Consider the following 24,468-nt stretch of genomic DNA (forward strand, 5'->3'; position numbering starts at 1 on the left):
TAATAGTATGCTAGGTTTAACTCTGGAAATTAACATGCTGTGCTTTCAACAGAGAGCTAGGTTGGTTACCTGCAGATTAAACTGTGCAAAACTGAATTTCGAACTGAACACGCAGCATGAGTTTTCCAATGTTAAATTTACTGCCGTTAAATCTACAGATAACCTAGCTCTACATTGACAACACAGTATGGTATCTCCATTCTACCATGACAAAACTAAATGTGAGGCCTTGATATTGACTGAAGCGGCAACAACTCTCTGTCCTGTATATTAAGTGGGGTGTCGATCTGAATTAAGGAAACACTGATAACAGCCTTTAAACAAAGTATGGTGCTGTATGTGATTAAACATTGTTATTTTACATCAGTATACTTTACTTGCATATATTACAGGCAATGAAGGAGTGTTTGTTTGTTTGTTTGTTGAGCTTCTGTGTGATGCAGATGTCAAATCAGCTGTTACAATCAGAGGTGGGTTATTGTGATTTGAAACATCTGATTGACCCTTTTTATAGATTCATGGTAGAATTCTCATCTTTATTAGTTTGTGTTTTTAATCTCTATGCTCACCTTCAGAGGACCAGATATGAAAATTAAGAAAACAATAATTCTAAAAATATTGCTTTTGGTTGTGAATGCAACTGAACTTAAAGAGTTCAAAGCTGTCACAATTTGAACATTTTCCAAATTTCTCACAGCATCATTATTGTTTATTGTACAATGGTTGCTTTCTTTGTTGCAAGTTTAAAATACCGAAAAAGGGGTGAGCTCCAAATTGAATATTCTTCCAATATTTCTGCTTACGTCATCCTATTGTTCTCCAGTCGGGTTAACTCTCATAAACAGGGACTTTGTAATGTCCCTGGGATTTTATATAATATCCCTGGGATTTTATAGGATATTCAAGTCATATTTGCTATATAATGTGTTATGATATGCCAGGGATTTTATATAATGTCCTGGGTATTTTATTAATATAACTTCTGTTCAGATTGTAACATGTAATGAAATGTAAAATCAAATGACAAATATTTTCTTCCTGAGGATCGAACACGCAACCTTCGTATCTGTAGCCCAGTGAGTGTACCACTAGTTTAGAGAGGCGTTGATTAGTCGCACTGCTTTTTAGAACGTCCTTTTCAAGATCAGTATGCCAGCAACAGATATTTTACGCACGTTTCCTAATGTTCTTGGAAACAGAAAAATGTTGATAAATGTTGTTTAAAGTTTCTTTTTTCGACTTATAAGTAAGATAAAACACTTCCCCTCGGGTTGTTATGATATTTAAAACCCTACCCTCGGAAAATCCCTCGGGATGCGGGTTTTAAATATCATAACAACCCTCGGATGTGTTTTATCCTATACATAAAGCATATTGCTTTCCGCAAAAAGTGAGTGAATGTGTTTCTTCAGCTGTAAACAGCACATCAGTTGCATCCTGCACAACAACTTAAAGCCAAAATCACTTCATTGAAACCAACAAACCAAGAAATCTTAATACGTACTGACAAAGGAAATATACTACTCATAAGAAGTAAAAGAACACCTAACTCTTTTATATTACTACAGTTAATCTCTCATGGCATGACAGATTAACTATAGTAATATAAGGGTTTTACCTTGACTTACAAAAGTCGGGTTCCAGAGGACCCCCAACTATTAATTTTAAGGGTCCTTGCAGGCAATATGAGGGTCCTGTAAAGTAATGAAATGGTGTAGTGTACTGTAAGTACTACATAATTACTTTAGAGCCAGGGATGAATGAATGATCATGTGGACAGAAGTCATGCTGGATGTATGAAATAACAGACACCCATAACTGCTCTTGATATTCTGTAGGTACAATGAATGTTATTGTGCGTCCCTCATGACACTGTGTATATTTTTTCGCCTTCCATTCTCTTCATTTGTGCATACTGGTTGCATATTTGTGTCGCGTAAAAACCCTGTAATATGAAATAATTTCGGTGTTCTTGTACATCTCTTGAGTAGTTTATATTGAATGACCACAAAGTCACCCAAAAAGCATCAACATGACACAAAAGTCCCTAGAAAGGAACAAAGGACTCACCTTGATAAAACTGTCCAGGTACATAGTAATGTGGGTTTCCTTCCACTGTCACACTGATTGCAACCTCGCCCCTCTCAACACCAAACTCCTGCACGTTTCCATGGTAATTACAGAGGAAGAAAAACGGTGACACCGTTAAAAGGCCACTTGACTGATATTGATACAGCGCCATGAATATGGCTGCTATTTGCCAAAACTCCATGATGGAATCTGTAAAACAATAACTCTTCGTTACATTTTCTCCAGGTCACATGGAATACAATCTTATATCTACCATATATATTGTCCAGCTTGTGACGTAAGGACTTTAAATGTAGAGTGCTGCTGAATGTGGAATTTCCTGAAGTGTTTCCCCAATACTTGAGTCCACTTTACCTTCAGCTCTTCATCTTTGGAAAACAGCTCAAATCAAAACCCAAAGATCCTCATTTTTAAATCAACAATTGATGCAAATTGCCACTTCACTTCCATTTAGTGTTTAGATCAAATAAAACTATTTCTAAAATTACCATGAACTTAAACAAATAGGGTTCAGAGATGTATGTGAGTTATGAAGGGGTGTGAGGGGTTAGTGTTAGGAATGCAAGTTCAAGCTGTGAAGCAAGTGTTACAGCGGCTTTTACAACACCACTTAAACATACAGAATGTGAGGGTCAAAGGTGATAGCTTGACCCACAATAAAAATATTTCAATGATCGTATCATTTGATATTCCACAAAACACATTCTTGCTGCATATCAAATTTCACAATCATACCAGTAAAAATGACAAAAATTGCATTTTCAAAATGTCTGCAATGGCAGCAATGTTTAAAGTCATATTGGAGTTCTGTAAGCAAGTTTTAGAGACACCAAAGCTGGGATCATTCATACAAAGCTTTAGCTCCATAACCCTTGTAGATTTAGAGATGCTGAAAATGCATTAACAATAGAAAAACAGGGAACTCATAGGTCATAGCTTGATCTAAAATCAAAACATGACAGTGGTATTTTAGAAGAAGTTGTAACAGTTGCTTGATAGATTAAACAACTTGACGTTGACAGATATTTTCATAATCTTTTCATGTTTTTAATCCAGGTGATCATGTGATTTGATGCTCTTCTCAAGGTAAGACCCGTTCTGTTACAAAATAGATCTTGATCATCGATCATATCATCTTGACTGGGCAAGTGCAAGTGATATGATAGGTGGAATCTGATTGGTCAAAATAGGAGGGACATAGAAGGGACATAACTTGTCATAGCCACTGGTGGCGCTACGGTCGAGTCTGGAACTTCCAGCCTAGTTTGGCAGGGGTGGAAACTGGACATTAATAGTCCGTCAACTCCCTTGCCTCAGGAAGATGGGCTTCAGAAACGAAGGTGCAGTTTACCAGCATTGGTTACATTGTACTTTGTATTAGGGTTTGTTGAGTGAGTGAGTGAGTTTAAGTTTAACGTCACATCGGCAGTATTTCAGCCATATCGTGACGAAACAAAATTTGATATGAACAATATATATTAAACTATATAAAATTCTGCTGACAAAGAGCAGTACAATAACTAGAACATCACAGAATTTCGTAAAACTAGTTTGAGAACAAGTAAAACTTGAGAACTAACTAATCATTTAACAACACATTATAAAAACAGGCTATAGATCGCCACCAACTGAAGGTTGATCACCGCGCTGGGGACCATGGGGACTTACAGTACTTTTGCTACCTGCATGGACCCCAGTCGGATTTACATCATCCCTTCAGTTGTTGACGACGAGTGACAAATTTAGCCAAACAGTAAAATAACACATATACTACTATTAAAAGCGTGGAAGAAATAAATATACCTTGAAAGATGTGGTCTTACATACCCTCTAAGGGGGACAATAATTTTACACTACTTTAACCCCCTTCGAGGATATAGCCACTAACAATCTCAGTTATTGATTAGTTCAACCAATTATAAGATGCATTTATTTATTTACAAAACAGAACAATCAAAACTTATGGAGCAATTCAATTTCCTTTAAAAAAGCAATAATTAAATGAGAACTAATAGTGTTAAAAAGATCCTTCATAGATTTAACCTTGAAATAGTTATCCCTTGTGATGGAAAAATCAACACAGTCAAGCAGGACATGCCTGACTGTGATTCTTTCATCACAAGGGATGCAGAATGGAGGATCTTCACCTTTTAAAATATATTGTATTTTAGGGTGAGATGTGGATTTTGTATAATTTAACATTTTTCCTACCATGTTCTTTGCATCCCTTACAAGAACTATACAAAAAGCTATATATGAAGTTGTCTTCAGGGTTAGAGTTCTGTGCTTATTGAAATACAAAAACATGTGCCTGGTCAAGTGCCTACTCATGCTTTAGTTGCAAATAACTTGTTTGTTTGTTGTTTAATGCCGCACTCAGGCATATTCCAGCTATATGATAGCGGTCTGTAAATGATAAATTCTGGACCAGACCATCCAGTGATTGACATCATGAGCATCGCTCTGCAACTGGGATACGATGACAGTCGCCTATTACAACAAGAATTGTCGCCTCTTACGGCAAGCATGGGTTGGTGAAGACCTATTCTACCCTGGATTTTCATGGGTTAGTTGTATATATCTGAGTGTCTTTTGATATCATATATAACAACAAGTGTTGATATATTTGATATCAAAAGACATGAGGGTGAGATTTTATTTATCATCCAACATCATTCTTCCAACCTTTTCAGTTTGTAGACAGTAAATTAATAAGCAGTGTCTAATGTGTAAAAAGTACTGCTAACAGCTTCAGTAGCAGAGCCATTAGTGATGTCATTTGATTGTGATGTCATGGATAACCAATGACATCATAATGGTTTGCAAAGCATTGTGATGCAATTGAATTGCAGCGATATCTACAATGTATATATTCCTTGATCTCACCCAAGCCATATCTCCTGTGGGAGCCAGTTTCGGTTGATAAAACGGGGTAATTTTCATTTTTTTCATTTTCAAAATTATGTCCAGGGTAATATGTGACCCAAGTCATAAAAAAGTTTTGGCCTTTAGTGACAGTTATCTTGATATCAGGGACTTATCAGCTAAAAATAGTAATTTTTCCCTCATATTTGTGAAAAAAATATAATTATATTCTCCTTTTTTTAATCAGTATTTTCTGTATTTAGCACTGAATGCAATAAGCTACAAAGTCAGCATTAAAGCCCCTTTCTCTTTATTGGTCCTGGTGTCAGTGAAACACAAGTCACCTCCTCTATAAAGCCATAACATTAGTTGAATAACATGAACTGGAATTTTTTTAATTTAATTAGGGAATACTGACAAATATTGGCCTCTGAGCCGGCATAGATAAACCTCTGCTACTACGACCTGCTTTCAGATAAAATGGAAACATGTTGATGATATGAAACTGTGTTTGCTACTTACGCTTGATGTTTACAATTACGATACAGCAATTTACTGTACAGGACAAATCCAATAGAGAACTTCTCATTTCAGTTATTTTCGATGTATCAAAATATTTTCTATGATTGAGTGAGTAAGTATGGTTTTACGCCGCTTTTAGCAATATTCCAGCAATATCACGGCGGGGGACACCAGAAATGGGCTTCACACATTGTACCCATGTCGGGAATCGAACCCGGTCTTCGGTGTGATGAGCGAACGCTTTAACCACTAGGCTACCTGACCGCCCCAATTCTTTCTATGACACTGCAACATAATATATAAGCTTTGATAGTTTATGCATATGTGATCTGCAGTATATGTGTATGACTAGAGTCAGTGTGTGAGAGAGGAGTGTCATTTTTTGTAAATAAATCTAAAAAGTACTGATAAATTGTGAAATATTCTTTTTATGTCATGGCCTTTCTGCTACCCTGGGCTGATGCCTGTTTTATGTAACAGTTACTTCTATTTATAAACAATAATGGAAAAAAAATCTTTCTATGATTAAAACATTCTCCTTGAAAATGGTCACCACCAACTGAGACACATGTTAACCATTCCTACTCTTATTCATACCACACTATCACATGAATCAACTAAAAAAGAATAACTCAACTATTGTAGAAAATACCCATGGTACATTACTAGCATACTATTCCCCAAAGCTAAATAACTTTAGCATGTATACTGAAATAAATTGACAATTCTATCATGTTTAAAATATTTGTCCAAATTTCTGTGAATTTCCATAATTCCATGTTTAAACAGTAGAGATAGTCTTCGATCTTACCTTTATCATCCAACTCTGTTAAAATTCCTTTATCCTCTTGCTGGAAAAGTCAATACACAGCCCGGCAGTAACCACTTACTGGTAACAGAAAACAAACCCAGATCCTTGACACAGAGATCCAAGGCTGAAAGTCCAAACACAAAACGTGATTGTCTCCTCAAACAATATGAATAACACTTCACATCCACTTATAAAATTTATTTTAAAATCTTCAGTTCATGTGAAGTCTAGCATCACTGATCTGAGTGTGAAAACAAATGAAGAAAAAAATGGATCCGAATTAAATATGAATTCCTTCAAAGCTCACTGCAACAAATAAGAACTTTCTATCATGCTAAACCAACGTGGTTTGCTGTCTTCCTTTACGGAAAGAATTTATGATTAAATACCTCGGGGAGATAAAGTTGAAATTTATCTGGTTAAGGAAAACATTAATTTCTCACCAGCAAACAGAGAGCAGGGTTATCTGGTATCCCGAGCCTCAAAGATAAGGTGTTGCTTCAGACCACCTCTGCTGGAGACAACATGTGTTTTACACTTCCCCCAGCTTCCAAAATAAATCTAGCTTATGTAAGAAATTTGTCTGATCGTTAATATGAACATTAGATTCATATTTGTTCACAAAAACTTATGCAAAGTGCCATAATTAAATTGTTTAATTTGACAATAATTTCCCCAATAAAATAACATTTGTTCTAAACATTTTTCAAATAAAAAAATGTCAAAGAATGTTTTAAATAACTTTAAGTTAAAATAGTCAACTATACATTATTTTTTTTGATAATCACAAACAGAAAAGACAAGAAAGCATTACAATTTTGTTACAGATGTAACAGACCAAATCTATTCTAAATTCATCAATCAATAATATGATTATTTAAGTTTTCTAATAAGTATAATTCTCTTTATTTTCTAATACTGCTGACAATGTAAGAATATGTCCAATTAGCAAATATCTCTCACAAACTACGTTGAAACCTGACCATGACACACTGACTTGACCAGTCACATGATGCGAGGCGTACGTCACTACTCACGATGGCGATGCGCCATAACTGTACGAGCACACAATTAGCGGGCGAAGGTTCTTCACATAGGAAATGGCAGCTTACAGCAACCCTAAACAGTTCCGATATCAACCACATGTCTGCCTCAGTTCTGTCAGACTCCGGATCACTATCACCAGAAAGGTGACAAATTGGTACCCAGACTTGCATAAATATCAGATTATATCAACAACTTATCTCAACACAGCTTAATAACGTGATAAGTGGCCTCTCGTGTTTATACGTTACATAAAAACATTAATTAGGATTGACAGAAAATGTTAACATAAGGTAGAAAAAATAACAGAACTTTCCTTTCACAAAAAAACAAGTTTACAAGACAAGGAAGTATTTTAATTTCCATTCAACTTTCTTCAGACTTGAACACACATTTTTTCTTAAATTTGAATGAAAATCTAATTCTGGTAAGTAAGTTTTTGAGAGCCTTAGAGTGACAACATTGGGTTGCTGCGTCGGACTAACTATGTGAAAGGTTGGTTTGTGATAATGATTAAGCTATCCTTCATGGTATCTTGAACCACAGTGCCAGAGGTTCAGAAGCTCACCTTTATACACTGATATAAAGATGAGGATTGAGGATGTGCCATCTATTTGTCTAAAAATGATTCAGTGTCTTTCCTGATAAAACAAATGACTACAGCCATATACAGTCAAGTCCCGCTAATCCGACATGGTTGGTTGCATATGATTATGTCGGATTAACAAGTATCTCGGATAAAAGAAATTAAGTATCAACGTTCGTGATCGAAAATCGCACAACTACACGATAGATAATGATGCAAACACTAATTGTTCATTAATTGTTTATTGTTCAGCAAATTTATCCCTGCAGGCGTTGTGATATGCAGCTACCAGCCTACTCATCTCGCATCAAAATACGCATTAACGAGATTGATTAATGAGTGATTTCAGTAATTCGTTGCAAATTAGGTGTGTCAGAGTCAGAGTGCAAGACTGTTTGATTAACGGGTCTAAATAGCACTGATTTAATCAGTTCCCATCATTAGTGTCGGATAAAGTCGATTGTCAGATTAACGAGTGTCGGATTAACGAGACTTGACTGTATTACACAGTTGTATGTCCCTGATATCTATGTTATATAAATCCTTATCCATGTTATTAACACCCATTAGGTAAATTGTTTGTCACCCCTTATGGCCCTGTCACACTACAACGTTTTAGAGTAACTTGCACCTAGAGTGTAAAAGACAGTTAGTACGCTGTCATACGTCGAGCTTTCATTGAAAAACCATGATTTTGGCGTATCCATAGCGTATACATAACGAGTTCACCGTATATGTAACGCATGTCTAACGTATTAGTAGCGTATCACTGATTTATACATAACGTATGAGCGTGTGTGTCTGGCGTGTTCAACATATGGCCAGCGTATGAGTAACGTATGACTAGCTCGCTCAGTGTAGGGGAAAGGTGTCTAAAACGGGCCCTGCGGGAGTATAACTAGTAGCGACACCCATTCATCAAATTAACACGAAAAGCGAGAGCAGTCTAGATATGTAAAAGGTTCATACGTTCCCATACACTGAACATTTTGTGCATACACAAAAATGTTTTTTAAGCCTAAGCGTACAACAACATATACCAGCGTGCTTTTATCGTATCCAACTTACACCTAACTTAACCATAGTGTTTCAGCGTTGCCAGTGTTTTGGCAAACATTCTTATACGTCACCATACGTTACTGCCATACGTTGTAGTGTGACAGGGCCATTAGATGGGTAAGTAAACTAGTGTCAGTCTGATTCGCGTGAACAGACACTAAAAATATACTTCTCAAAAGAAGTTAAGGAACACGTGATTCTTTCATATTACAATAGTTATTTTGTCATGGCATTATATAGTTATAATAAAGACTCAGGTTTTCTTTAACTTCTTTTGAGTAGTATATATATAAAACTCATGTTTTAATCAAATTGTTATTGATAATGAGTGAGTGAGTATGGTTTTACGCCGCTTTTAGCAATATTCCAGCAATATCACGGCGGGGGACACCAGAAATGGGCTTCACACATTGTACCCATGTCGGGAATCGAACCCGGGTCTTCGGCGTGACGAGCGAACACTTTAACCACTAGGCTACCCGACCGCCCCTATTGATGAGGTAATAGGAGTTGTATACATATCTGGGCACCATCAGTGATTAAAAACACATGGGAGGCAAATACAGACTGTATATATAAAGGGTCAACAGAGATTGTATTTTTCCTTCGTTGATTAAGAAATTTTCAAACTGACTCTACCATCATATCAATGTCTTATGAACATTTTTATTTTAACTTTATTTTAAAATTTTGACTTTCAGCTTCACTCACTGGTTCTAAAAACTGTCTGGTCGCAACAAAACCAAACTGTTCAAAATCTGTAACATGGTGAATAAAATCATTGGCATGTCTCTTCAGGACATTGGCAGTATTTATGAACAGCAAATAGTTAATAAAACAAATGATATATTAAGCGTTATCTAAAAAAAAAATTCATTTGGAGAATGATTATGCAATACAGAGGACCTTTGGTTGTCAGATGGTTGTGGAATACCAAGGACCTTTAGTTGTCAGATGACTATGGAATACAGAGGACCTTTGGTTGTCAGATGGTTGTGGAATACCAAGGACCTTTAGTTGTCAGATGACTATGGAATACAGAGGACCTTTGGTTGTCAGATGGTTGTGGAACACCCAGGACCTTTGGTTGTCAGATGATTGTGGAATAGAGGACCTTTGGTTGTCAGATGGTTGTGGAATACCAAGGACCTTTGGTTGTCTGATGATTGTGGAATACCAAGGACCTTTGGTTGTTAGATGGTTGTGGAATGCAGAGGACCTTTGGTTGTCAGATGGTTGTGGAATACCAAGGACCTTTGGTTGTCTGATGATTGTGGAATACCAAGGACCTTTGGTTGGTAGATGGTTGTGGAATGCAGAGGACCTTTAGTTGTCAGATGGTTGTGGAATACCAAGGACCTTTGGTTGCAAGAAAATTATGGAATACAGAGGACCTTTGGTTGTCAGGTGATTATGGAACATAAAGCACCTTTGTCAGATGAGTAAAGAATAAAGAGGACCTTTGGTTGTCAGGCAAGTATGGAATGCAGAGGGTCTTTTGTAGTCAGAAGATTATGGAATACAGAGGACCTGTTGTTGTCAGAAGATTATGGAATACAGAGAACCTTTGGTTGTCAGATGATTATGGAATACAGAGGACCTGTTGTCAGAAGATTATGGAATACAGGGGACCTGTTGTCAGAAGATTATGGAATACAGAGGACCTGTTGTTGTCAGAAGATTATGTAATACAGAGGACCAGTTGTTGTCAGAAGATTATGGAATACAGAGGACCTTTGGTTGTCAGATGATTATGGAATACAGAGGACCTGTTGTCAGAAGATTATGGAATACAGAGGACCTTTGTCAGATGATTATGGAATACAGAGGACCTTTAGTTGACAGATGATTATGCAATATAGAGGGCCTGTTGTTGTCAGATTATGGAATACAGGACCATCGGTTGTCAGATGATTATGTAATACAGAGGGCCTGTTGTTGTCAGAAGATTATTGAATACAGAAAGCCTGTTGTTGTCAGAAGATTATGGAATACAGAGGACCTTTGGTAGTGAGATGATTATGTAATACAGAGGGCCTGTTGTCAGAAGATTATGTAATACAGAAAGCCTGTTGTTGTCAGAAGATTATGGAATACAGAGGACCTTTGGTAGTCAGATGATTATGGAATACAGAGGGCCTGTCAGATGATTGTGTATACAGAGGATCTTTGGTTGTCTTAGAGGTTGAATTTAGAGGAGACTATGGTTGTCAATTGATTATGGAAGATGATTACAGAAGATATCTGGTCATGGAATACTGAGGACCTTTGGTTGTCAGAAGATCATGGAATACAGAGGACCTGTTGTTGTCAGAAGATTATGGAATACAGAGGACCTTTGGTAGTCGGATGATTATGGAATACAGAGGACCTTTGGTAGTCAGATGTTGTAGGGTGTGTTGCTCAATAACAAAGAAGACTGAATCTCTCAAGCAGCCAAAATTAACATAAGGACCTCTGGCAGTCAGACAGTTAGGGAATACAGAGGACCTTTGGCTGTCAGATGACTATTGAATACAGAGGACCTTTGGCTGTCAGATGACTATTGAATACAGAGGACCATTGGTTGTCAGATGATTGTGGAATACAGAGGACTTTTGGTCATTGAATTTAGAGGACTTTTGGCTGTCAGATGATTGTGGAAGAGACAGAGGACCTTTGGTCATGGAATACAGAGGACATTTGGTTGTCAGATGACTATGGATGCAGAAGACCTGTTGTTGTTAGATGATCATTGAATGAAGAGGACCTTTGGTCATGGGATACAGAGGACAATTGGTTGTCAGATGACTATGGATGCAGAGGACCCGTTGTTGTTAGATGATCATGGAATGCAGAGGACCTTTGGTCATGGAATACAGAGGACATTTGGTTGTCAGATGACTATGGATGCAGAGGACCCGTTGTTGTTAGATGATCATGGAATGAAGAGGACCTTTGGTCATGGAATACAGAGAACATTTGGTTGTCAGATGACTATGGATGCAGAGGACCTGTTGTTGTTAGATGATCATGGAAATGAAGAGGACCTTTGGTCATGGGATAAAGAGGACAATTGGTTGTCAGATGACTATGGTAAAAAGGACCTTTGTCAGATGTTTGGGGAATACAGGACCTTTCGTGGTCATATGACTATGGAATGCAGAGGACCTGTGGATGTCAGATGCTTATTGAATACAGAGCACCTTTGGTTGTTAGATGACGAATACAGAGGACCTTTGGTTCTTTGGTTGTCTGATGATTAAGGAATACAGAGGACCTTTGGTTGTCAGATGATTATGGAATACAGAGGACCTTTGGTTGTCAGATGATTATGGAATACAGAGGACCTTTGCTTCTTTGGTTGTCAGATGATTATGGAATATAGATGACCTTTGGTTGTCAGATGATTATGGAATACAGAGGACCTTTGGTTGTCAGATGATTATGGAATACAGAGGACCTTTGGTTGTCAGATGATTATGGAATTCAGATGACCTTTGGTTGTCAGATGATTATGGAATACAGAGGACCTTTGGTTGTCAGATGATTATGGAATACAGAGAACCATGGTTGTCAGATGATTAACAACATGTATTCTTTGATGTACAGTTGCAAGTGGTTCTGCATTGAGGTGTCGGTCTCAAGCTTTTGGAACAAGCTTCATGGACGAAGTGTGACCTTGCAGAAATGATGTAAGATGGGAGATGAATGATCCCGATCTGAACTCTCAAACAACAAGATACAAATATTTAAATTGTAATGTTAGTAACTCTATTAATGGTTGGACTTGCAATTTAAACAGAGTTGATTTGATATTGGATTGTCATTGTTGTTAGCAGAGATGCCACACTCTACAATTTTGGTTGAATCCTTAAAATATTTTGTGCCAAATTCTGCCAATATGATGAAGTGAAACATACAATGAAATGTACAAGACACATGCCAGTGAATTAGATAAGTTGTTGACCTCACTACAGGCATTTTCACACACACAACCAATTAAGAAGCAGTTAATAATCACTTGTCTTAGTTTGTATTTGGAAGGTCTACAGATGCAATGTATACCATATCATGTAAGCAACAGTATCAGAAACAAATCCAACACAAAGAAAGCTTGATTCTGATTGGTCAAAACATGACTTAAATCAGGTATCAATTTCCATTTGATACCTACAAATAAAACGTTTTTGCGCTTAAGAGCTTGGTTCAAAATTAAAAAAAGAGGAATCGAATCTGCAGTAAGCAGGTAAGACTACCTCAAATTTCAAAACACAGTTGGTTTATCTCTTAAATAAACTAGCTTTTTTAGACAGTATTTGAAGTTGCCATGAAATTCATTGACAAATTTCCTTTTTTGGTAAATAACTAAAGCATGTTTGGACACCAAGTTACTTCCACAATATATGTAGCATCATCCAGCAGAAGTCACCATGATTTAAGTGTATGTATTCAAATGTCAATTAACTAAGACACAAAAAATGAAATTAACTGAATTCTAACCAATCAATCAAAATTTCACTTTGCTTGCTCCAACACTGAGAGGTGTTCACATGAGAGAGCAATATATTCCCTAAAACTGAACTCCAAAGTAGGGTGTGCCACAAGGAAATATGTGATGACTGACACAAAAAACTTCAGTTTCATTAACTGACAGAATCAAGACACGATATATACAAACATATTTTATTCTCATATATTCACAGAATGCAAACACAAAATGGCGTTTCAGAAAAATTGAAAGACTAGCTTTTCTTCCCTTGGAAGTGGATCACATACTGCAGAGCCTGGACAAGAGACTTCCACAGTACTCCCAACTACATCTTTTACGAATGTGACAGTTCATGCCAAAAACATTCTTGCAATAAGTCAGGAACTTCTTTCCCATTCTCTCTTCATCTGTTTTCATCTGTCAAGTATTTCCACATATCATGACAGACAGCAAGTACCATTGTCTTCCATTTTCAAGCAAAATCATAAAGATATCGCGTCACCTCGAAGCTGACTGTCCTGGAAAATATAAACAAACCCCCTTAGAATGTGGAAATTGGCATAAAACAATAGATAATGTCCATCTATATCAGCATGGAGAGAAAAGAACGATTATTTCACAACGTACACAATACTGCCTTCCTGTAATCAACTTTGGGCCAGACAAAGCAGTGGTTGACAGCATCATAAATAAATTGCAAGTGATTCTGTGGAATTTAATTGGCTAACCAAGCATTCATATTGCGTTTATGTCTTCAAAACCGAAAAGACATCAAGCCACACCCACCAACAGACAGCTGTTTCCTGATTGACTGATAATAGAATGTTTCAGGCTTGTGTTGCATTATGGGAATGAAAGATGACATTTCGTATCTTTGTCTACAGTTTCCATGTGTTAATGATGAGAAGTCTGAAGATATTATTGTTGACATATTTATTTGATAAGAATTGTGTACAATATGTTTTGGCGATGCGGATTTACACAGCAGGCACACTGGTTTATACCTCCATAAATGCAAAAAAATATTGAAGTCAATTCTTATGAAATACAATAATATCTTTAGACCTCTTATTTAATAATTCTTAAACATTCTTGAATAAACATCACATGCCAAGTCACAGAGCCAGACAACCCAATCCCATATGGTTTTTGTGACAAGCATGAGGTACTAGGAACCTATTCCGACTGAGGTATCAGGAACTAGAACAATGTCTGCATTACTTGCGAAAACAGCAGCAGCTACTCACAAACGCCACAATATCACGTCAGTCTGTAAATAATTGAGTCTGGACCAGACAATCCAGTGACTTGACATCATGACCATCAATCTACACAATTAGGATACGTTGATATACATCAACTAAGTCAATGAACCTGACCACCCAATCCCGTTAGTCACCTCTTAGGGATGCCAAAGACCCATTCAAGTGAGTGAGTATGGTTTTACACTACTTTTAGCAATATTCCAGCAATATCATGGCGGGTGACACCAGAAATGGCTTCACAAATTGTACCCATGTCAGGAATTGAACCCGGGTCTTCGGCATGACGAGCGAACGCTTTAACCACTAGCCTACCCAACTGCCCAAGACCCATTCAAACCTGAATTTTTACGGGAGAAAACTAACAAGAACTTTGCAGGGACAATGACATCCCCAGTACAAAGTGCATCTCATCCTAGAGGGGGGCCCAGTAGTCTGAGGTACCACAATTTTCTGTGCAGAGTTGTGTCCCTTGGGCATGCTAGAAACCTATGATGGTGAGTTCGAATCCCGGTTCGACCCAATTAAGTTTCGAGGTTTGTCACCACCATACCTGCGTTCGTGGGTTTTTAAAGTGGTAAACATCTGATACCAGCATCAACTTGGGGTTTCCTCCCACATTAAGCAGACATGCCGTGATATAACTGCTGTGATGTTCAAAGCAGCGTTAAACCAAACTCACTCACTCTCATCTGAGAATCAACTTTATAACAAAGCTTTAATCTAAGGAAAAGTTGTACAAAACTTCTCTATTTTCTAAATGCTAGATGTAATGCATTGCCTATTACCTAGAAACAGACTTGATGAAGTCCAGTGAGACCAGACACTTGTATCGGGGCATGTCAATCTGGTCCTCTCCTGCTGCTGGGCCAAGGAGGTGAAGGCTGACAAGGGAGGTAATCTGAAAGAAATCAAATTCTTAAATTATGGAATGAACAAAGGGGTATTGAAAACCACTATTTGGGAAGGGTAGGTAAGTAAAATTCAAGATTTTATGACAGCAGCCAGTAAAGAATCAAGTCTGGACCAGACAATCCAGTGATTGAGATGATGAGCAGCATCCAATGCCATCAGGGTACAAGGCCCCAGACCCGTGATGATCCAGGTCTTCAGCAACCCATGCTTGTCGTAAGAGGCGACTTACGGGATTGGGTGGTCAGGCGCGCTGACTTGGCTGATGCATGTCATGGTATCTCAATTGAGTGGATCGATGGTCATGATGTCAATCACTGGATTGTCTGGTCCAAACTCAATTATTTACAGACCTCCGTCAAAAAGCTGGAATATTGCTCAGTGCGGCGTTAAACAAACAAACAATGCCACATAATCAACCAGGTAAACAGGCCTGAGCACCTGATCAATTTAGTTGCCTCACGTTTCTTTGTTTTTTTGGTTTTGTTTGTTGTTTAATGCCACACTCTGCAATATTTCAGCCTCTAAATAATCTAGTCTAGACCAGACAATCCAGCAATTAATATTTTACATTAAGTCACTTCTTACAACTTGTGTAGGTTCCATGGGGTCTATTCGAACCTGGAATTCAGTGTAGAAGTGGGCTGTTGTACCTACCTGGGAGTAGATGATGGCTGTCGGGGCCACCTTCCCTTCCACGATGGAGTAGAATATTGCCAGGAGTCGGTCGAGAGGGAAAGGTTTGGGGCCCAGAAGGTGGTTGCTTGCCTGTAATAGAATACATGACATGAGGGCTTAACATCACGTTCAAGATTACTGCACTTAACGACGTACATGCACAACAGTGATAAGTGTGGGTGTGCACGTGACTGGTGTGTGTATACTAGCCTGGACTTATGCCGGTTTTACATTGCTAGCCCATTGAGGTGAGGTGAAATGGGGTTTAACGTCACATCCAAGATTATTGCACTTATAATAATATAGTCACATGCATGCACATGTGTGTGTGTGGCTGCTTGTACTAGTCCGGACTAATGCCGATTTTAAAGTGCTAGCACACTGACATACCCTGCTGCAGTTTAACATGAATACCCCACTCAGACACAGCATACTACTCCGAGCCAACCAGTTTTTGTTTTAGCCCCAAAATGCTGAGCGCCAGGCAGGGTAACAACAAGTACCATCTTTTCACTTTTTTTTTAGGTCCGACATGGCCACGTATCAATCACTGGACCTTCCGCTCTCCAGGCGGATGCTCTACCACTAGACCAAGGAGGCGGTCTGCTAGACCACTGAGATACCATGTCCCAGTTTCAAATGGATACCCATATATTGACTCTGAGCCGTCCACACGCTTTTAACCCCTGAATGTTGAATGCCAAAAAGATATGAGGACTGTCACCAATTGTTTGAGACATCACAAACTGGTAACATTTTATCATCTGGACAATAGGTTGACGTTTTTCTTCATTTTCTTTCTTAAATGACAATGAGTAACACATGACCTACACTAACTAAAACCCATAATGAATGATTGCTGAAAGTTCTTCACAAAAGGCTGGGGTTTGAAATCATTCAATTCCAACAGGTAACCATCCTTGAAGCTCACTGGTTAGTTCTAATTCTGTGATAAACAAGGTAGGGTTGTCAGGAGCTATATTGTTCTGAGGTATGCAGGCAAGCTTCAGGACCAACTGGGTTGGTTGGTTTGTTGTTTAATGCCGCACTCAGCAATACTCCAGCTATATGAGGCCAGTCCGTAAATAATCGAGTCTTGACCAGACAATCCAGTGATTAATATCATGAGCATCAATCCACGCAATTGGGATCGATGACATGCATCAACCAAGTCAGCAAGCCTGACCACCCAATCCCGTTAGTCGCCTCTTACGACAAGCATAGTCACCTTTTACAGCAAGCATGGGTTGCTGTGGACCTATTCTACCCCGGATCTTCACCCCGGTCAGGACCAACTAGGAGACACAGGAGTGGGTGAGTGAGTTGGGTCTAATGCCGCTTTTAACATTATTCCAGTTATATCATGGCGTGTCAGCTTAATGTGGGAGGAAAGCCCGAATTGATGCAGGTCTAAGACGTTTACCACTTCGGTGAAACCCACGAGCACGGGTATGGTGCTGACAAACCTAGAAACATAATTGGGGCGAACCGGGATTCGAACCCACAATCATAGGTTTCTGGCGTGTCCAAGGGACGCAACTCTGCACAGCGAATTGCGGCGCCTTAGACAACTGGGGCACCCGTGCCCCCAGGTGACACAGGAACAAAAATGGTGATCTAACAAGATATTTCGCCGGATATCAGCATGATAAGTGTAAACTTTCCGCATCTCAGACAGGAACATGTGAAAGAACTGATGGAATCTACTTACTCTCTCCTGCTTCTTGGCCTTGGCCCTCTGTGGTTTTGTCCTACTCTTGGCTGTATGCTGGAAACATAAGGTAGCAGTGTGAAGCAAGAGTTGCCTCCCTTATTCTGACAGTAAACTCATGTTGTTTCTTTTAAGGTTTATTTTAGGCTTAAAAAATAAAAGAATTGGTTCTCAGGCAATGTTTTTTGAAAATATGGTGGGGGCGGGGGTGTTTTCGGTTGTTTGTATTTGTTGTTCAAACTAGTATATAACCAAACAAACAGTTGTTTAACCAAATAAACAATCAACTCCCTTCATAATGTATTCCTTGATGAGTAAAACACTGGAATACAGTATTTTGACTACCACTAATGATTTATTTGTTTTTTTTAAAAATGGAAATAAAAATGAAACGTGCGGCAAACTTGAGGTGGTGCTTGAGAACCAAGACTATTATCTTTATATATCAGAAGAAGTATTATCTTTTTTTAGCCTTAATGGTTCCCATCATATATGTCAGAAGAAGTTGGTTAACATGAAGGAAAGGTACTGAGACTATGGTCATATTTTCATTGAAAACAGTAATTATGATGTCAAGTGTCTTGAAAACAACAAAGGGAAACACACTTGTTGGAGTAAGCATTGAGTAGATTTGTACTGCTTGTTCGGAATAATTCAACCTTTTCAACAACAGGGGGTAAGTGACATTAGTTTTACACCATTGTTCGCAATTCTCCAGAAATATTCAGGAGATCGATATTAGAGGTATGGATTTTAAGGACCAAGACACGTTTTTTAAATTGGTCAGCATTTCAGATTTATCACAGCCTGTCGGCTGTGGGAGGAAAGTCTGAAGGACAGCACAAACTCTCACCTTGACAAAGAACCTGCGGTCTGACTTGACAGGGTTGTACGAGGCGAGGTACGCTGCGATCAGCAGGTACTTGGAGTAGTAGGGAAGCTCCACATGTGATCGCGACGCTGGAACTGTGCAATATTGTCAAAACATGAGTCGTGAATGTGTCCCAGGTTTGTATGGACAACATACCTCCATCACTCCTTAATACATGTGTGTGTGGTAACTATTGTTATACCTCTATTAAGAATCTTGCAATTCCATTTCATTGTACCACGTGACAAAACAATACATTTCAATGTTGACACCGAAATCAGGTGACAGACACTGACCTTGAATACTGACTCGTCACATGATCAGTATTGACCTGTCATGTTATGAAAACAAGATGGCGTCTGGTACAAACATTTTACAAGCTAAGTTACTGTAATGAAACAGAGGATGGTTTAAAGACATTATAAACTTTAAAGTGAATTTCAGTATAACAAAACAAATGATTACTTTTGACAATGTAAATATGCAAAAACACGGACCATTGGCCTTCTGCAGTCTGACCAGACATGTTGCAACATGTTGCTGTTTTTCAATGTTAAGTTCAATAGAACTAGATCACACCTATCAAACACAAACACAAATACTTACTTCAGAACTTTGTTTCTTTGGAAAGACACTGACCTCATTCTTTCTCATTTTTTTGTATGTAGTGAATGAACCTTCTCAGGATACAAAACTATCTTGTTTACATTGTTGAGAGAGGAATCAAAATTGTTTGCACTTGATTGTTTGGTTGTTTGGATCAATTTTCAATTATTTCAATTAATCGGAACACAACTGGTTGTGACACATGTATATTTTAAGTCAGCTAATGAGTGAGTGAGTGAGTGAGTTGGGTTTAACGCTCGATTTACGATTTATTTTTTGTGATTTGTCAATATTCATAATGTCTGAATGTGGGCAGGAAATTTTGAAGATGGGCAGGCAACACTTATGTAGAGTTATGTCTTGTTGAGTTTTAAATTATTTCAAACACTGCCCTGGAGTGTTTAGGGACTGTCATATCAGTTAATTATTTCTGAAGTAGTGTGTCCAGCATTTCCTACATGATAGTGAGTGAGTTTTGTTTAACGTAGCCCTGAGCGGTATTTCAGTACTTACTTGGGTTTATGGCAGCTGAGTCTTGTTCTTTCTGTAGTTTCTCCCACTGAGAGCTGAACAGAAACAAGAACAGGAATACAGTGAGTGAGTTGGGTTTAATACCCCTTTGATTGTGAGTGAGTTGAGTTTAATACCCCTTTGATTGTGAGTGAGTGAGTTGGGTTTAATACCCCTTTGATTGTGAGTGAGTTGGGTTTAATACCCCTTTTATTGTGAGTGAGTTAGTTGGGTTTAATACCCATTTGATTGTGAGTGAGTGAGTTGGGTTTAATACCCCTTTGATTGTGAGTGAGTTGGGTTTAATACCCCTTTGATTGTGAGTGAGTGATTTGGGTTTAACGCTGCTTTGATTGTGAGTGAGTGAGTTGGGTTTAACGCCGCTTTTAACAGTATTCCAGTTATATCACGGCATGTCAGATAAATGTGGGAGGAACACGGGCACGAGTATGGTTCTGATAAACCTGTCTGTCAGATAAACAGTATTCCAGTTAAATCACAGCGTGTCAGCTTGATGGGTGGAAAGCCCAAAGTAATGCAGGTCTCAGATGTTTACCACTTCGGTGAAACCCACGGCACGGGTTTGGTGCTGACAAACCTAGAAACATAATTGGGGCGAACCAGGATTCGAACCCACGATCATAGGTTTCTGGCGTCCCCAAGTGACGAAACTCTGCACAGTGAATTGTGGTGCCTTAGACGACTGATCCACCCGTGTCCCCTTTGAACAGTATTTCAGTATTGTTGACACATATAAGCTCAATAGAGAAAATTTGAAGTTATCCATGCTGTTTACTACTTTTTGAAACACATAAACGATATCTTAAAAATATATGTCAAGGCAGTGCTAAGTCACTGGTGCTCAGACCCTGGTCATCATTGGTAGGAGTCATCTTCCCGAGGCAAGCATGTCCACCAGCCTATATCAAAGCCTAGCTTATACCCTTGCCACATCAAGGCCAATTTTCTTGGCTCGACCCTGGCGCCACCTCATGTAGATCATGAATTGTGCCCCTTGTAATGAAAACACAATATCCAATAAGAACGCTCTTCTTATCTCGCACAGCTTCACAAAGATAGCAACTATCATAGGTGACAACCTAGTTGATCAGATAACGAAAACATTTACGATTTCTTACCTGACACAAAAACAGGCATTGGTTGGGGGGTTTAAAAGATGAAAAAGATCTATTCGTGTCAACAACGACAGGCAGCGTCAAATCACATTCATACGAAGATTTACAAGTCGTGGATGTTGATTTTGTGAAATGTTCTCTGATTAGACTATCGATATGTTTGATAAAAAGGCTAGTGGACGCACATGATGGGTAGGAAGTTGAGTAGGAATAGGGTTGCTAAATTTCAGTGGTACAGCAGTTTCAGGGGATGAGTATGGTAAATAATAACACAAAGGACCTCAATTCATAATCAGCTTAAAATACATCCTTCATTATGGCTTTTTTTACATCTCCATTGCATTAAATACCCTGGACACAATTGCCTCCAAAGAGCCTCGTTTCTAAAGCTATGTTACAGAATTTGGTTAAATGACTATTTTTAGCATTGTGACATTTGAATTGGGCTCCAAAGAAGCTCTGGTGGTGAAACGGTCCAGGGCATTTGTCATAATAAACATAACACATGATACACAGGATTATGAAGGATGCTGAAAATGGGGTGGGGTGAAATGGGGTGAAATGAAAGACTGTATTGGCATGAGTGCGTGCGTGCATGTCTGCTTGTACTAGTCCAGATTAATGCTGATAGTGCTACCCCACTGAGATATCATGCCACAGTTTAACATGAATACCCCACTCAGGCACAGTATATTGACTCTGAGCTGACCAGTCCTTTTTTTACCCCCTTAATGCCGAGTGCCAGGCAGGGTAACAACAAGTATCATCTTTTAACGTCTTTTGGTATGACGCGGCCGGGGATCAAACCAAACACAATATTTCTTCACCTCGATATTTCTCTCAGGTAGATTGTCTGCAGTGCTTTCTTCAAGTGAGGTTCTACGTTTTTCCACAGCTTGCGGAAATCATTGACAGTCGCCTCTTCGCTTTCAATCGGCTCAACGTACTTGGTGAAGTTGAGCGATGCCTAAAGTAAATATACAAAAATGAGTCTATCTCTTGATCGTTAAGTTTAATGTCTGGAGATGTTTTTTGGTTTGGTTTACTGTTTAAAGCCGCACTCAGCAATATTCCCGCTATGTGTCGGCAATCTGTAAATAATCGACTAGACAATCCACTGAGTGATATCATGAGCATCAATCCACGCAATTGGGATACGATGACATGCATCAAACAAGTTAGCGAGTCTGACCACCCAATCCCGTCAGTCGCCTCTTATGACAAGCATAGTTGCCTTTTATGGCAGGCATGGGTTGCTGCTGAAGACCTATTCTACCCCGGATCTTCACAGGTCGTCTGGAGGTCGTTACCCAGTAGCTATCCATAGAAGGCTTGTCACTTTTCCCGAATCACCTTTTCCAACCACTGCTGGAGTGGAGCGGAGAGCCCAATGCCACTCTTACTTAGAGTGCATGGGTTGGGTGGAGTGGAGTGGAGTGGAGTGGAGTGGAGTGGAGTGGAGTGGAGTGGAGTGGAGTGGAGTGGAGTGGAGTGGAGTGGAGTGGAGTGGAGTGCCCAATGCCACTCTTACTTAGAGTGCATGGGTATGGTGGAGTGGAGTAGAGAGGAGTGGAGTGGAGTGGAATAGAGTGGAGTGCCCAATGCCACTCTTACTTAGAGTGCGTGGGTTGGGTTTTACACCACTTTCAGCAATGTCATGGAGGGGAACTTAAATCTGGGCTTCGGAATGACAAGTAAATGTGTCAAGGCCAACTTGAGCCACAACAACTTCAGCAGAAGAGAATGAATGAAGACATGGTACTTTCTGAACATAGTCAGGCATTGTGATGTACAGTCTGGAAGGTAATTTAAGGTACCGACGGGAATCAGGCACGCACGAACACTGTGTTAGCATTGGGCGTCTCAACGTGCGTGATTCCCGTGCACCCTTTTCAGTTGAGTTGATAGGTTCAACTGTGTTACATAGCCCTGTGATGCACGGGTAGCATTATGCAGATGGCTGTTTCAATGAATGCTCGTTCCACCTGTGACGAACAGGTCTGGTTGTTGATGAAATATAGTGATAGCTAAATAGACAGATTATTTATTCATGCACCGATTGTCTTTAAATGTAATACCCAGTTATGTATGACTGTTTAATAATCTCATACCAACTTTGACTGGAGTAGGTTCGATAGTTTTTCAGATATTGTAGTAAACGTCGGTACCTTAAATTACCTTCCAGACTATAGCTGGGTCTTGATCTTTCATCCACACTTTCAGTGTTAAATAACATTAAATAAACACATTAAATAAACAAGCCCACAGCCGAACAAAAATCTTCATAGAAGGTCTCCAAGTACAATTCAGACACAGCAGCCAATTATCTCCTGTCAAGCAATCCCCGAGACAAGAAAGGGAACTGTACCTCACACTACCTTCCACAAAACAGGACAGATCAAGGCTTGTGTTCCTTATAGACAAACATTCAAACTATGCCGTCATTCAATTAATGTAAAACATTCAAAGGGAGATAACCCAGACTAACCAAGTGTCGTAGCTCCTTGAGGTCTCTGCAGACGAGGTGAAAAACAGACATGATGAGGTTGATGTAGTTGCCATACAATGCTGCTGGGTAGTCACTGGGAGCGTCAAGATTCATGATCTCTAGGAGCTCATCTGATAAAACAACCATCACAGGTGTGACAAAAAACACTTCCACAGGTAGAACATTACAACAGTTAGGTATACAACTGAGACAATGCAACAGTCTTGTAAACAGGTGAGACAATACAACTGTCACAGGTGAGACAATACAACAGTCAGGTAAGCAGGTGAAATTATGCAAGTCTGTTATACAGGTGAGACAATACTACCATCAAAGGTGGGACAATACAACAGTCATGTGTACAGGCAAGACAATATAACAGTCAGGTATACAGGTGAGACAATAAAACAGACAGGTATACAGGTGAGACAATACAACAGTCAAGTATACAGGTGAGACAATACAACAGACAGGTATACAGGTGAGACAATACAACAGTCAAGTATACAGGTGAGACAATACAACAGTCAGGTATACAGGTGAGACAATACAACAGTCAGGTATACAAGTGAGACAATACAACAGTCAGGTATACAGGTGAGACAATACAACAGTCAGGTATACAGGTGAGACAATACAACAGTCAAGTATACAGGTGAGACAATACAACAGTCAAGTATACAGGTGAGACAATACAACAGTCAAGTATACAGGTGAGACAATACAACAGTCAAGTATACAGGTGAGACAATACAACAGTCAAGTATACAGGTGAGACAATACAACAGTCAGGTATACAGGTGAGACAATACAACAGTCAGGTATACAGGTGACACAATACAACA

At 39.0% G+C, this 24,468-nt stretch overlaps 2 protein-coding genes across 4 annotated transcripts in view; both read right to left on the reverse strand.

Annotated features, from left to right (window-relative positions):
• The window catches only part of LOC124135067 (reelin-like), a 123,035-nt gene extending 116,406 nt beyond the window's left edge, over positions 1-6,629 (reverse strand). Inside the window, exons 1-2 of the mRNA XM_048396870.1 lie at positions 6,290-6,629; positions 2,071-2,280 (exon numbers count right to left, since the gene is read on the reverse strand). Coding sequence (XP_048252827.1) covers positions 2,071-2,272 — 202 coding nt within the window. The 5' untranslated portion in view covers positions 2,273-2,280; positions 6,290-6,629. The remainder of the gene's footprint in view (positions 1-2,070; positions 2,281-6,289) is intronic.
• A 7,000-nt stretch (positions 6,630-13,629) lies between these two features.
• The window catches only part of LOC124135079 (origin recognition complex subunit 5-like), a 44,541-nt gene continuing 33,702 nt past the window's right edge, over positions 13,630-24,468 (reverse strand). For all 3 annotated transcript variants that reach the window (XM_046500277.2, XM_046500285.2, XM_048396872.1), the window contains exons 7-14: positions 23,624-23,754; positions 21,963-22,102; positions 20,003-20,055; positions 18,866-18,978; positions 18,013-18,069; positions 16,281-16,391; positions 15,500-15,612; positions 13,630-13,967 (exon numbers count right to left, since the gene is read on the reverse strand). In XM_046500277.2, the coding sequence (XP_046356233.2) occupies positions 13,922-13,967; positions 15,500-15,612; positions 16,281-16,391; positions 18,013-18,069; positions 18,866-18,978; positions 20,003-20,055; positions 21,963-22,102; positions 23,624-23,754 (764 nt within the window). In that variant the 3' untranslated portion in view covers positions 13,630-13,921. The remainder of the gene's footprint in view (positions 13,968-15,499; positions 15,613-16,280; positions 16,392-18,012; positions 18,070-18,865; positions 18,979-20,002; positions 20,056-21,962; positions 22,103-23,623; positions 23,755-24,468) is intronic.

The sequence above is a fragment of the Haliotis rufescens genome, unplaced genomic scaffold (assembly GCF_023055435.1).
Source record: "Haliotis rufescens isolate VD_foot unplaced genomic scaffold, xgHalRufe1.0.p SCAF_16, whole genome shotgun sequence".
Classification (NCBI taxonomy): Eukaryota; Metazoa; Mollusca; class Gastropoda; order Lepetellida; family Haliotidae; genus Haliotis; species Haliotis rufescens.